A 14,255-nucleotide genomic window follows, 5' to 3' on the forward strand; every position below is an offset into this window, starting at 1 on the left:
AAAGGATTGGCTGGTGAGCTCTTGGTGCATTGGGGGGAAATTTTAAGACAGAAAGAACAAGTATAAGGCTGGCCAGGAGGAAAACACACAAATAAAGGGACCCAGCAGCAGGCCTGAGATTCCACTGAACTCCCTACTTTTTACCCAGAAGCAACAGAACCTACCCCCCAGCCCTCAGACCCTCCTTCAAAACAAACATTCTGCCTCCAAGCGCCTTCCCAGCATGTACCCACCAGGCTCCTCCTTGAGAAGCCTGGGCTCGGGCTCCAGCTCGCTGGTGGGCAGGGTGGTCTCCACGACCTGTGTCGCCAGAGCGGCCTGAGCAATTCGCTGGCGGGCACTTCCACGGCCACTCACTCTCTGCTTCTTCTCACTTTTGCTGGACATCGTGTAAGTAAAACCTGCAGACACACGGGAAGCTGCGAGTTCACAATCAGATCCACCTCCAACCCAGCTCCCTGATACACACAGTCCCTTTTGAATTCACAAATTGACTGAGACCCTAGGTATCATAATCTTATCTGGGGGTACCCACACCCTGCTCCTCACTCCTTTCCCTGGGATATCCCACTTTCTTCAGAGCATTGGCTTAAAAATCAAAGTCAGTCTCTCAAGGCCTTAGCAATAAATGGAAGTTAAAGATGGTGGCCCACCAGACACTCCACTAATGAGGGGTTAGGAATCCCTATCTCTGCCCAGAGGTATGAGAATATAAGACAGTCAGAAAAAGACCTACCAAGCTGAGGTGCGGTTGCACACACCCTCAACCACTCTACCCCTCAGGGCCACCAGTGAGTGAGAGAAGGCCCAGGGAAGGGAAGACTGTCCCCAAGTTCCCTATCCTTTGTCACTGTGTCAAGTCAATGAAGCAAACCAAGATGATTTTCCTATGTACCTCCTTTCCTCCAAGTTACCACCTGGAAGGAGGGAAATGGAAAAATGCTCCTCCTACCCACACTAAAATCTGCAACTTCCTTAAAGAAAAACTGTATTTACAACACATCTCCTTAGCTTTTAATTTCTGAGGGGTAGGAACCCTGTTTTGTGTGTACTGAAAAGGTCTCTTAGCATAGTTGGCCGAGCGTGCTAACTGATAATAAAGACCAAGATCATTTGACTCCAAATGCCCTGAGAACAGATTGGAAGAAGAAAGGACAAAAGTCTTCCAACGTTGAATTTTAAATTGTGTTTGGCAGAGAAGAGAACGGGGGAATGAGGAAGGCCACAGTAGTGCCTCTCAGAAAAGTAGGATAGCCGGAAGCAGGGGCATCTCTGGCAGGCATTCAGAATCCCAAGGGCAATGTTTGATTCCCTGGGCATTCCCTCTTCATTCAGCTAGAGCCTGACAGCCACCTGTGGCTTTCCTTCCTCATCCCCCCAGGCTGCCACAGGCATTGATCATAGCTTATGAGTTTCAAACTTGAAGGATTTGTACTTTGCTCCAAGGAAAAACGCTCTATTAGGCCAACACATCAATAAACCAACTACAGCAGGGCAGCTCCCTCCACCAGTCTCCAGAGAAGCATCAGCCTGTGCTTCCCTGCCTCCAACTGGAGCCTCAGGAGCATTCGGCTGGCAAGGTTGGGAGTCCTCCCTCCCAAGGGGTTCATCCACGATCCCACCGCAGGCCCCAGGAGGAGCTGTTCTACGAGCTGGGGACTCATCCTATTAATCAGGAAATATGTAGCAGACCGGCCCTCTCCTCAAACTGCCTACCAGTGGGCAAATTTCCCCTCACAACAGCTTCCTCACCCAACTGTCACAACTGTCGGCGCTTCATCTTACCCCCAACTGCCCCTTCTTCTCCCCTCCCCCCACAACTGCCCCTTCTCCCCTCCCCCCACAACTTCCTCTCCTCTCCCTCTCCCTCCACAATTGCTCCTTCCCTCCCTCGCAACTGCCCCTTCTTCCCCCCTACGACTCTCCCTCCTACCCCATCACCACTGCCCCCTCTCCTCGAAGCTTCCCACTTCTCCCCTCCTCCCCTCTGCCCCCGACACACACCTCACGACGCCGACCCTCTCCTCCCTAGGCCGACCGATGGGCCACTCCAGCTAAGAAGTTTCCCCGCGTGGCCCTCTGGGGCGGCACGCGTCGCCATGACAACCCCGGCGGGAGGGGGACAGCGGCCGGGGCACGCGCCCGCAGAGCCGGCCTCCTTGGCGCAAGCGCAGTGAAGCCCTGCTCCGCTGCTCCACTGACCCGCTCGGCGCGCGTGTCCCTAGCAGGGACCCGGGGCCAGAGGGCTGGGGAGCAAGGGAAAGCCACTAAATCTGGCAGGCCGGAGAGTGCGAGTAGGGCCTGGTCTGAGGACGGGGCTGGAAGGGCTAGGGTTGGAAACAATAAGCTACCCTTCCGCAGGACACTGAAAAAGCAGGGGAACCCAGGCGCCCGACCCCACACCCGGGTCTGCGGGCTCCATCCCGAAGGAGTCCAGCAGATGGCGCTCGGTGTCCCGCCTACTACGTTCATTGACGCTCTAGAAGGCGCTCCAGGATTTCGAGGCAGCCGTGGCTGCAGCTGGGTCCGGGAGAAAAACTGGGGCTGGAGCACCCCTGCCCTCCCGCTTGTTCCCCCTTCTTAGTTCGGACTGGGGTCTAGGATCACCGGGCAGCGCGGGGCGGGGGAAGAGAGAGAAGAACGGAACTGGAATTTTTGGAATCTGAGGATTGGCTTTGGAAAGCGTCGCTCGTTTTGGGGGGAACAGGAGGCGGGGACTCCCTGGGGAAGGTGACCTGGCCGGGGAGGGGCTCGGCTCTCCATAAGAACAAAGGCTTAGTCCTGGGGAAGCGAGAGGAGAGGGGTGTGAGAGGAAGGGCAGACCTCAGTCGCTGCTAGGGGGCGCTGCGAGCCGGGGCTAAGGCTCCCAAGAGGCGCCTAGAAGACTGAGGTGTACCTGGGACTAGGAGAAGCTTCAGGGAGGCCTAGGAGATACAGGGAGGAAGCCTAGTCAGGGGGATGGGAAGGCACCCTCCCTGCTTCCATCAATAGTGCCTAATTAAGACAAAGCCAGCAGTGAGCCCACTGATTACATTTCCATGAGGAGCTAAATTGATGACATTTTCTTTGCTGGATAAGGAGGGGAGAGGCTGGCACCTCAGTTCCCCCTTTTCCTGGTGGGTGTTCACACCTGATGAGGCTCATTACACCAGTCTGGCACTGCGAGGAGTGACAGACTTCTGAAGGGCCAGTGGATTAATCCACACCCAGACCCAACCCTGACCTCACCATCCCACCTACTCTATCTTAAATTTCCAGAATTGACAGCCCCTTCCCTTGGCACCCTTCCTCTCCCATTATCCGTAAGGTGGGTTTCTGGGCTCTGATTTGTGGCCTCCTGCCCAGCCCAAAGTCCTGTTGCCGAGGACAAGGATTGAAGGAGAGAAGGGTCCTGCCACACCCCAAAACCAGCTGCACAGCAAGCTGGGCTAAGCGGGTGATCCTCCAACCAGATAGGCAGTGGGTGGCAGAGAGAGGTGACATGATTGGTCAGATTCCCCCAGGGAAAAGTCCTTCCAAAGGAGTGAAGATTTGAGGAGAGGCAGAGAGTGGGGAGCCTTATAGACAGGGCTCATGGCTCCCTCAGGGAAAGGAACACTGTGTAGACCCCGTTTCTTTTCTGACTCCCCCGCCCCAAACCTTGGCTCTGCCTAGGGATCCCAACCCCCTACATTATGCTAAATAGGTAATCAAACATCTTGCTTTGCTAATTACTGCTCAATCCGATTAAACGCTGCTGAAGCTCATCAACAGAGGTGGAGGTGGGGAAAGGGAGGAGGGGGGCCAACCACAGCTGTGATGGGGGTCTTGTCTCCAGGGGCTCTAGGGGACAGCTGAGAAACAGCCCAGGTAGCAAGACTCAGTACCTCCCAAAGGAAAGGGGCAGAGGAGTTGTACTGCAAGACCACTTAGTCTTACTGCACCCTCCCAGCCTCAGGCTTTTCCCTCCTCCCAGAACCGTCATTACCCTCAGAACCCAGGCATCCGGCCATTCCCACAGCTCCCCCCACACATACCCCTGTCCCAGCTTTAATAAGTTCTGTTCTCTCACTGTCAATATTTGATTTCTCAGAGCCTTCTCCACGGAGCGAGAGGGGCTCTTCCCTTGCTTCCCCCCTACCTTGGCCCTCTTTTGCCCACCCCAGTCTCTTTGTGCCCCCAACCTTCTCTGAACTAGCTGACTTAATGAAATGATGTTAAAGTCTTAAACAACTCCAAAAGAATGGTTGTTATGGTGAAGGGAGTGGGCAGGACGCCTGGGTCCCTGAGGGGAGCAAGGGCTGAGGAGGGGCAGAATGAGCCAGAGGCTGAGGTCTAGGGGCCCCAGTCCCCAATGGGGAGCAGCAGATTTGGGATCAGCTGGGGGCTGGACCTCTGGATCTTGACAGGAAATGGGAAATTAGGGCTGGGGGCTAGGAGAAGATGGGAAGAGAGAGGACATTCAGGGGGTCGAGGTCTCAGTCTGCTGTCCAGAGCATCCGTCAGGGATGGAGAGGCCAGCCGGGGGGACAGGGCCTCTGTGCCAGCAGCCTCCCTGCTGACTGTGCCCTGCGCTGGTCCCGTGAGAACCAGAGTAGATTCCTCTTCAGCCCTGACTCATCCCTCTCCTCCCCTTGCCCCCAGCAGACTCCCACAGGTGATTTGTAGCTGATGCCCTCACGGAGGGTAGGGGCCAGAAGAGAGTTGTTCCATGACACGAAAAGCTGAGAGCTTCCAGGAGAGGAGGGAACAGGGGCCAAGAGATGGGAAGCCAAGAACCACCCCCACCGCCCCCACCCATCACCATCTCACTCCCCTGGGGACCCTGGCCCAGCCCCAGTCCCCTTGGGGTGGTGGGAATGCAAGGACATTTGGCTGGAGCTGATTGATGAGGGAGGAGGCAGCCACCGGGCACTGAGGCTGCTGTTTGCTGAGCACACAGATTCCTCCCCACTCACCAGCTGCCGCCCCCTGAGGCTGCTCAATCTCACCACCATCATCATCAGCCACTGGGGTTGGAGGGAGCTGATGCCTGAGTTTCTGATGGCAACTGGGGGAAGCAGAAGAACCAGGACACCAAATGTTTCAATTCCCTGTAGGAATCAGGGGTACCTGGGACCTGGTCCCCTCAGAACTCCCTTCAGGACTCCGCCTTTCCTGCGACCTTTCAAACATCTCTCCTGCTGCCCTGTTTTCACTCCCGTTTATTCTGCATCCTTTTTCCTACCCCCACCCAACTCTCTGAGCCCATCCCAGCCAGCCCCCTGCCTCCAAACCACCCTGCAACATTTCTCCCAGTCTGCCTACAGATCTTGAAACTCTCCTTGGGGAAGGGGGTGCCCCATGTTTGTGAGCTCCCATGTAGCCCCTTAAGAAGCTCCATTTTTCATTTCAACCGAAATTCCAGTTGTGATGTCAGCCATTCCCCATCAGAAATTTCCACTACAGCCCTTTGCTCTATTCTCCTTTCCTTAAAACTCCCAACATAAACCACATACACAAACACACACGCCTCAACCTAATTTACATCCTACTTCTGTTTGGAAGGATGGCAAGGCCTGAGCTTGTCGGCAGCACAGCCCCCAGGACAGCCTCAATCCTACGCTGTTGGGGAGGGGGCTGCTTTAGTTTCCCTGGCCCCCAGCCCTCTCAGTTCTCTTATTTCCACTCTGCCTGCCTGCTCTAGACTCTGTACCAGCAGCTGTTCCACAGCCCCAAAATCTCAGAGCATCATCCTTGCCCTCCCAGAGCTTAAAATTTAGTTGAGGAAAACACAACTCACATATGCACAGGAAACAAAGGGGAAAAAAACGGAAGACCGAGTTAAATCAACTTCCTAAATGTGGATTCTAGACCCTTAGTGACTTGTTCCTCTACAGGCTAAGGCTGGGGAAGGACAGGACACATCTAGAATATGCATGTGGTTGTGATGTCCTTCTCGCTGTCCCCAAGCACTCCGAGATTTCACCTCTATGCTTTGCACTTACTGTTCCCTCTGTCTGGTATGTCCTTCCACATATCGCATGCCTTACTCCTCATTATTCAAGGTCTTGACCAAATGTCACCTCTTCATAGGGACCTTCCTGATGTCCTAATCTAAAGCATCTACCTGTTACTCTCCGTCTTCTTCCTCCTGTTACTCTCCATCGTCTTCCTCCTGGTACTCCGTTTTGTTTACTTCACTTATCACTACCAGAAATTTTATTATGTTGTTCCCCAACAAAATGTGGACTCCATGAAAGCAGGGACTTTGTCTTATTCACCATATACTCCCAGTGTCTGAAACAGTACCTGGAACAAGGTAGACATGCAATATGGTGTCGAGGGAAGGAATGAACAAACGAATGAATAAATGTCTTCCTGCCTCTTTATTCGTTTTGTTGTAGTTGTTACCCTAGGAGTGTGTTTATGGATTTGTACCCAGAAAGAGAATAGGATGGCATGTGCTGTTCTGTGTGGAAGTCACCAGTGCTTTCAAATAGCTCAAAAGATACACAAGTCCCTACACTCGTGTTGTTAATGTTGGAGGTGGCAAGGAATCTATAGATGCCAGTGCTCCGAGGGGGTGTGTCCCAGGGTGCTGTGCAGAATGTGCTATTCCTCTCTCCAGCTGTGCATCTGTCTCCAGGTGTCTTCCTGTCTCTCGGCATGTTATGATGTCTCGACTGCTTTGGTGAAGTGTTTGTCTGTCACGGAGAATATTTATCCCCCCTTCTTTTCCCTCTTGTCTCTCCACCTGTGCCTCTAGATGTATGTGTAGGGGGAGTCTCCCTCAGCTCCCTTGCCCCCTCACACACACAGCCCTGCCCCAGTCTTGGACCCCTCCCTTTCTCACTGGGCCCTGTTGCTGGGCTCTGGGTTGCCATAGTGACGGTTGCCAAGTCCCTGAGGCTGATAGCCAGCGATGGGGCTGTCGGCTCCATCCACGCGGGAGGCTGAGGGGGGCTTCCCATTGTGTGGAGAAGGGGATGTTGCCATGACAACCAACCCCCACTAAGGGGCAGGGACCAACCCTTCCACCCCCCTCAAGCCTCCCCACCTCAGGCAGCTCCAGTGAGGGCTCAGGCTAGGAAGGCAGGAGTACATTCCAGATAGCCCAGCACCTGGCCTCCCAGTTTTCAACTCCTCTCCTACAGCACCTGCACCTCTCGGGACCCAGGCATCTTGCTCAGACAGGGGAGAGGGCAGGGGTCCCACCGGACAGAGGAGGGGCAGGAGGACCCCTTGACCTCCAGGCAGATGGGAGACAGCAGGAGGGAACCTAAAGTCAGGGGAGGAGCAGGCAGGGCAGAGGCTGTGACCTCTGCTGACCAGCTCCAGAGATGCTCCTGACGGCTGCTTTTGTGGATGGAGAATGGGGCTGAGTCTAGGGGGCTGGGCACCTGGGCTTTTAGGGGAGACGAGCCTGGGTTGTGGGTACATAGGGAGCCAGGGGACAGGCAGCTTAATGCCTGGGTCCCTGAGTCTTCTGGGCAGTCACACCCCTTCTCCCCAGATGAATCCCCAAGAGCAAAACTCCCCAAGTCAGAGGTGCCTTGAGCAGGGGTGGTAGGGAATAGATTGAACACGTAAATTTGTTTTTTCCACTTTGTTTCTGACTACAACTTGCCTCATCTCCGGTGCTTTGGTTTAGCAATAGATACCCAGGCTTTCCCCACGTGTGAACGTATATCCACATACATCCCCATTTGGATGTACTGGCAACACCCACTCCCACCTGGGTCCCTCTCTCCCTCCCCCGAGGTGGCTGCCTTCCTCAGCCTTCTCACTCAGCTCATTATCCCCAGCCCATGCACTGCCCACCTCACCCCTCCAACCCAACGCTCTCCCTACCCATTGGTTTCATGCAATCCAACCCTCAGCTCGAAAGCCATTCTAACCACCAGTTCTCTGTCCCAATTCATGTCCAGTCACTCTCCAGCCTTCTCATCAACTTTTGAAGTTTTTTATTCTTTTTTTGGTTTTTGTTGTTCAAATTTCTCTTTTACAGTAAAACTATTGAGGTGACAGCCATATCCCGCCACCTCCCCCATGGCAATATCAACTTCCTGTTCCCTGGAAAGAGTGATTAGAAAAATCAGGAAGGAGCTGGGAACTACAGCACCAGAGAGATGACTTGACCTCTGGTGGACAAAGCAACCATCTTGGCTGGTGACTGAGGTGGCCGACTTGGTGCCCAAGGGCAGCTCTGACCTAATGAAACTGAGCTGGGAGGAAAGTCAGGCAACATACAATTGTGCACTAGAGGGCAGGAAGAGGTATAAGCTGGTCACTATGGAAACTGGCAGTTGCTAAGTACCACTGTCAGCTAGACCAGTCAGTAGGCCACCATTCTGGTCACTAAGAAGGGAGCTGTGTTGAGTTTGAAGGGAGTAGGATAGGGAGGATGTGATGAGCAAGACAGCCATCTGGGTTACCGGGGACAATACATGGGTTCTTGGGGTAGTCCTGTTGGGATATGGAAAGGGAAGAACAAGACAAATTGGGCCTGCCACAGCAGATGGCAGTCATCTTAGCTGTCCTAAAAGCACAGAGAACAGGGAAGGGAGATCTTGGGAAGCGCCACTGAATACTAGGAAAATCCTCCTCAGTCCGGCCTATCTTCTTACAGTCAGTAAGTTCCAGCTTCCTCCTGAAACAGGAAGTTCTTCCTGCCCTCCCTTCTCCACAGAGTAAGAACCATCCGCCTCCCCCCACCCCCAGACTAAGCCACTTGGAGTTCCAGCCAGACCACTTCCTATTTCAGAAGTGCTACTTCCTGTCCTGGATGAAGGCACTTCCAGTTCCTGCTGCACTGCTTCTGCCACTTCCCAGGCCACTTCTGTCCAGGCCTGGTGACATCTTGTCTGGAGCAAGTCACTTCCTGTCCCAAGTGGCCCATTCAGCATCAGACCAAGTCCATATGTGTCCCGACTGGTTCATATCTTGCTATTGGCCACTGGACAAAACGGGACACTTCTTCTCATGGTAGCTGTCATGACCCAACCACCCCAAATGGCTGGAGTAAGTATGTAAAGGCCTGGGGCAGGGCAGAGAAGGAGGCCCTGCTGCCCATGCCCTGAGCTGGGGTGGAGTGCCAGAGCCTTCCCCATAAGGCCCCCATTTTTGGCAGACTGAGGGGGGTGGTTGGTAAGAGAGGTCAGAAGAGGAAGCTGAAGGGAGAAATGCTTTGATGCCCCCACCCAGGAGATGGGAGAGGCACAGGATAAGAAGCCAAGAGGGTAAAAGGAGATGAAGGGAGGAGGATGCTAGGGAAGAGGAACAGACCTAGAGACAGAAGAGGGAGAAAGAGAATAAGAGGGAGAGAGAGAAGAGAAGAGAAAAACAGTGAGAGGCAGAAAGAAAGAGGTGCCAACCAAAAGACAGACTGTTCCCGCCCCTAGCTCTCGGTGGGCGAGGGAGACAAGGATCCCTGGGTCGTGGTCAGAAAAGGAGGCTGAGTCTCTGCCCCCTCCCCAAGGGAATAGGACCCAGGAACACAGAGACAGAGCTGGGCACACGTGGCCAACCAGAGGGCAGGAGGTGGTTCAGTGGAAGTCTTAAGGAATCCTAAAAGTGGAGAAGAGGGCAACAGCCAGGAGGAACAAAGGAGCTGGTGGGGCAGAGGGGGCCAAGGAGATGCTAGAGGTGTCCCTCCAACCATGATTAAACTGAAGGAGCACCCCAAGAAGGGCTGGATCCAGGACAGCTAGGTGAGAGGAGCCCTCATACCTTGTAGTAGATGTTTGGAGGGCTCTGGGGGGGCCCATCCTGCACGATATACACAGGATGCCCATAGTCACCACTCACCTTCTCATAGTGGGGACAGAAGGCGGGGTCTGCAGCCCCACCGCCCCGCAGAGCTATCCCTAGCTCCCCAGGTTCAGCCTCCCTAGGTCCCATCCCGCCTCCGCCCCCCAGGCCCAGAGATCCTCCCCTCCCAAAGGAGCCAGGACCAGGGTGGCGACTCTCCGAAGGCTTGGCCCGCCGTCTCCGCCAACACATGGCACCCCCAGCCCCTGCCACGCCCAGCAAGAGCAGCGCCAGCCCCCCTGCTGCCCCGGCCACTGCAGGCATGCTGGGAGGGGGCAGGGGGCCTTCAGCACCCCGGGAGGTTGCATTGCTGGTGGGGTCACCTGGCAGGGAAGGGGTGGAGGAAAGAGGGGGAGGGGCTGAAGGAGCCACCTGGGCATCTGGACACCCAGCCTTGGGGGTCCCCATGGGCTTCCCTAGCAGTGCCCAGGCCCCTTGGGGACCCCACCTCCCCTCCCCCACCAAGCCCCACTCAGAATCCAGGTGTGTCCAGCCCTTCAGCTCCATGCCAGGCAGTCCTCCCCACTTCTCTGACAGCACTGATTGAAGCACTGACTTGACTAATTAGTTCTAATTGAGTCTTCTCCTCATTTGGCCTCTGTTCCCCTCCCACCCTCCCATCCTCTCTTCTCCTCTTTCCTGTATCACCGCTCCAAAACTGAAGAGGGAGGGAGAGGGTGGAGGCTGGGCAGCTGGGGTCCGAGGGCAGAGGAGGCTGGGAAGGCAGGAGACTGGACTGCTGGTTCCTACCTGGCATATTCTCCTTCCCAGGCTCCAGGCTGTGGGCTGCCCCTCGATCTCTCTCCATGGGCATTTCAGACACAGGCTTTCGGGGGGCAGCCCCTCCACGGGGACCTGGAGATGGGGAAGACCCAAGAGAGAGGGGCTAAGATAGCAGCCCTCTGATCATAATGGTACTGCCCCAACCTCCCTCAGCTCCTAGGCGGTGTGCCTCAGCACCACTCACTCTGTCCCACTCGGAGCAGCACCTTCATGCCTCTGGTAAGGCACACACCTCCCTGCAAGCTCTCCAGGCCTTCCCGGGTCCCATCCGATGTGGCTGGGAGACAAGAGCCAGAGGGAGAAGTTGGCACTCCAGAGCCTTGCCCCTATTCTGTCTCCTTGCCCTGGCCCCAACACCACCTGAGGGTACAAGGGGTCTCTCTTGGCTCCAGTGGTCCCCTCCCTCATCTGCCCCCCATCCAGGGAGCACCTCCCCACTCAACTCTGCCTTCTGCCCAGCAGTACCGATTATGTAGTAATCGTGGTGTGATCGGAACTCATGGCCCCAGAGGTTAGGGCTGTACTCCTGGAACTTGATGGTGAAGCGGAGGTCCAAGTCTGGTCGATCACAAGTGAGAAGGAGATTTGGGGCAGGGGGTGCCTCACAGCGCCGGCCCTGGGCACCCCCTACCAGATACAGCTTGTAGAACTCATAATTAGGAGAAGAGTGAGGACCAGGAGGCCGGGCCCGGGGGCAGAGCAGGTCCAGCCGGTCCCCAATCTGAGGGTAAAGCACGTAACCACCCTCTGCCTGGAACCTATGGGGAGGAGGGCGAGGTGGACAAGGAGGAGAAGTGTCAGAGGTCTGGCCCCCAGAGCTTTGCCTCCCTCATCCCACATCCCTGCAGGATAGCCTTTATCTGAGTGGAAAGTCTGTTCTGACAGAGCAAGCACTAAGGACTCTGCAAGCTCACGTCGGAAGCAGCAGGAAGACAGGCTCAGAGGTCTCCTGCCCCTTGGTGTGCCCAAATGCACTCTTCAGCCCGCCCTCACCACATGCACACTGCCATCTCTCGCTCCATCACCAGCCCTGTTGCCGTGGCAACAGGATGCCAGTTACCAAGGAGCTGGCCTCTCTGGAACCACACAGCCCACCCTTCCCAGGTGATTTCACTATTCCATGGCAGTCAACCATGGGGGCAGAGCCTCCCCTCCCCCAGGCCACCACTGAATTTCAGGGATTTAGGGCAAAGGGAGCAGGGTGGGGGAGGGTTTGTGAAGGGTGATCCAGACCAGTGTCCCAAGTTAGTCAGGCAATGTGACAGGAGGCAAATGTCTGGTCAGGCAATTGCCCTAAATGGGGCTAAAGGGAACCAGGGTCTAGGGGCCAACTGCCAGAGACATTTCCCTGCTGGGTACCCCTCCTGCCCCAGGTCTCAGACTTCCTAGGGAAAGTGCTTTGGATTTGAAGGAGCTGGCTTTTCTAAACACAGCCAACACAAGCCCACATCTCCCTTGGCCCAGGCATCCACTGGCCCAGCACAGCCACTATTTGCCAACAACTGCAGCCCATCCTTGGGCATTAATGGCAGACAGGATCTCAGAACTGGGTCTCATGGGACTGCTGCTTGGTGTCTTCCCAGACTTCAAATGACCCACTCCTTCCCAGCCAACATCCCAAAAAGCCCCCAGAACACCCTAACTGCCTTTTCTCAACTCGATCAGAATAAGCCTAACTTATGTCCTCACGCTGCACCTGACACTCAAACTGCAGTCGGGAGTTGGAGGGTAGGAGACTGAGTAGAGAAAAGACGTTTGAGATTATGCCCAAAGAGATATGAGAAGGAGGCCAGGAGAGGGCAATGTGAGGGAGGCTGTGAAGTAAAGAGAGGAAGAACAATAATCCTACTTCTCCTTTAACGAGCATATAACATGTTCAAACACCTTACCTCTAATCCTCATAAAAGCTGTAAGGATTGAGGATACAAACTCAGAAAGGTTAAGTGACATGCCCAAGGCCACACAGCTGAAAACAGCAGAGCTAGGATTAAGACCTAGGATTTGATGAGCTCCAAAGCCCTCCCCCTTCTCACGGCCTCCCTTGTACGGCCTCCCCAGGAAAGTTTTCAAAACACAGAACTCTTCTTGCTAATGGGGAGAGAGATCTGCATGGAGGCAAGGGACCCAGATAACCTCCCAAGGGTTCTGTCCTACCCTGTGTGGCCTGAAGTTTCATCTGACCCCTGGCCTTTTTTCAAAACAAAGCAAGCATGCCCTGGACCAGAGGGTCTGATGGAAGTTTGCAGCAAAGATGGGGGAGGGGGCAGTGGAGTCCTCAGGACTCCAGATGCAAGAGGGAAAGAGGAGGCTTTAGGGGGCTCCAGGCTTCTTCCAGAAAGAAGTCCCCAAGCCAGGAAGGCAGGAATATCTTCTGATTGGGAAACTCTTCTGCCAAGGGCTCACTGACTCTGGCTGTGGGCAAGAGTTGGGAGACAGACTGTGTGAAGAGAGTCAAGAAGCCTTGGGGGAGTTGTCCCCAGAGCCCCCAAAATGAGCCCCCTTCCCTCCCATCCCCAACGCTGAGTCCTTTCTGGAGAGGGAGGCACCCTGCCCTTCCCCTCAGCGCCTCAGCAGCACCTACTCAGCTGCTCTCCTGAGAGCTGACATTAACCAGGCTCCCTCCAAGCCCAGCCCCGGATACCACACAATTCTCCCACAAACCCAAATAACCACTCCACTGCCCTCCCAGCTACCCATGAACTTTCGGATCCTTGCTCCTTTGGGGTCTTTCAAACTCCTGACACATAGATATCACCACCCACATCCAGCTCTCTGTGCGACCCAGGAGTCTGGCTCCCAAGATCACCTCTGTCTATTTACCCATCAGCTCACATCAGAGCACCAGCACCCTCCCTCCAGCCTCCTCCCAGCTCAGAGAACCCAGCCCCGCTGGTCCCCAAAGCTTCCACAGTCCCTGCCCGGAGGGTGTGGGGGTCTCCCCAGCCCCGGGCGCTCACCTCTTATTCGCCGAATTCCAGTAGACAGGCTCCAGGCTGAGCCCAGACACCAGCCCCAAAAAAACAAGGAGCAGCAGGGCCCCGACTCGCACGCCCCCCGGCCCAGAATGGGGGGCCCCCATGACCCCGCCAAGGCCTGGGGGGCGGGGCACCAACTCCCCCAAAGTCGCTCACCCCTGGGGTGACTGCCTGGCCTGCCCTGACTATTCTGCCCCGACCACCCGGGTGGCTGACGCCCCCCGCTCCCACGCGGACCCGCTTCCTGCTCTGCCCGCACCCCCGCTACGGAGCGCTCAGCCCGCAGGAGCCCTTCTCCAGGGGCCGTCTGCAGGCGCCCTACGGCCCCGGCCCACGCTCCAGCGCCCCGGGATTTGTGAGCGGGCCTAAGTAGGGGACTGAGGGAGCCGGGGGCTGGGCGGCGGCGGCATGGGGCGCCGAACGAGGGAGCGAGGAAGGGGTCCCCGAGCCGGAGCCCCAGCCTCGCCGGGATTGAAGGCAGAGGGCTAAGGGAGGAAACCAGTCCCGAGCCCAGGAGGGGGGAGTTAAAGGAGAGGCGGGGAGGGGGAGAGCATGGCGGAGGGAAAAACCGGAGCTGGAGCTCGAGTCGGAGCCGGCGGCAGGATCCCGCAGCCCACGCCCGCCACACCTCCCTCACCTCGTGCACCTCCCGCCGGGCCGCCTCGCCCCGCCGCCCCGCCTCACTCCCTGGCGCGGTCTCTCACGCCCCCTTTGTCTCTCCAACTC

General features: G+C 56.1%; 2 protein-coding genes across 2 annotated transcripts in view; both read right to left on the reverse strand.

The window, feature by feature from the left end:
- DNAH2 (dynein axonemal heavy chain 2) overlaps positions 1-2,047 on the reverse strand; it is a 96,330-nt gene extending 94,283 nt beyond the window's left edge. The window contains exons 1-2 of the mRNA XM_014789551.2: positions 2,005-2,047; positions 234-401 (exon numbers count right to left, since the gene is read on the reverse strand). Of these exons, the coding sequence (XP_014645037.2) occupies positions 234-387 (154 nt within the window). The 5' untranslated portion in view covers positions 388-401; positions 2,005-2,047. The remainder of the gene's footprint in view (positions 1-233; positions 402-2,004) is intronic.
- Positions 2,048-7,886: 5,839 nt separating this feature from the next.
- EFNB3 (ephrin B3) lies at positions 7,887-14,102 on the reverse strand. Its single transcript, XM_004433117.3, has 5 exons — positions 13,512-14,102; positions 11,020-11,312; positions 10,739-10,831; positions 10,522-10,626; positions 7,887-10,094 (listed from the first exon to the last, which is right to left on the reverse strand). Exons 1-5 carry the CDS (start codon positions 13,631-13,633, stop codon positions 9,685-9,687), a joined length of 1,023 nt encoding a protein of 340 aa, XP_004433174.1. The 5' UTR covers positions 13,634-14,102; the 3' UTR covers positions 7,887-9,684.
- Between the last annotated feature and the right edge of the window lie 153 nt (positions 14,103-14,255).

This window comes from Ceratotherium simum, chromosome 16, assembly GCF_057802395.1.
Source record: "Ceratotherium simum simum isolate JZ-2026a chromosome 16, ASM5780239v1, whole genome shotgun sequence".
Classification (NCBI taxonomy): domain Eukaryota; kingdom Metazoa; phylum Chordata; class Mammalia; order Perissodactyla; family Rhinocerotidae; genus Ceratotherium; species Ceratotherium simum.

Bases quoted from the DNA above. Each gene is read 5' to 3' on its own strand.
- EFNB3 (XM_004433117.3), bottom strand. From the start codon at position 13,633: ATGGGGGCCCCCCATTCTGGGCCGGGGGGCGTGCGAGTCGGGGCCCTG. The intron at 10,627-10,738 runs GTGAGTGGTGCT...CCCCATCTCCAG, and splicing joins GCTGCTCCGAGTGGGACAGA to GTCCCCGTGGAGGGGCTGCC. The intron at 10,095-10,521 runs GTAGGAACCAGC...CTTCCCTGCCAG, and splicing joins TGGGAAGGAGAATATGCCAG to GTGACCCCACCAGCAATGCA.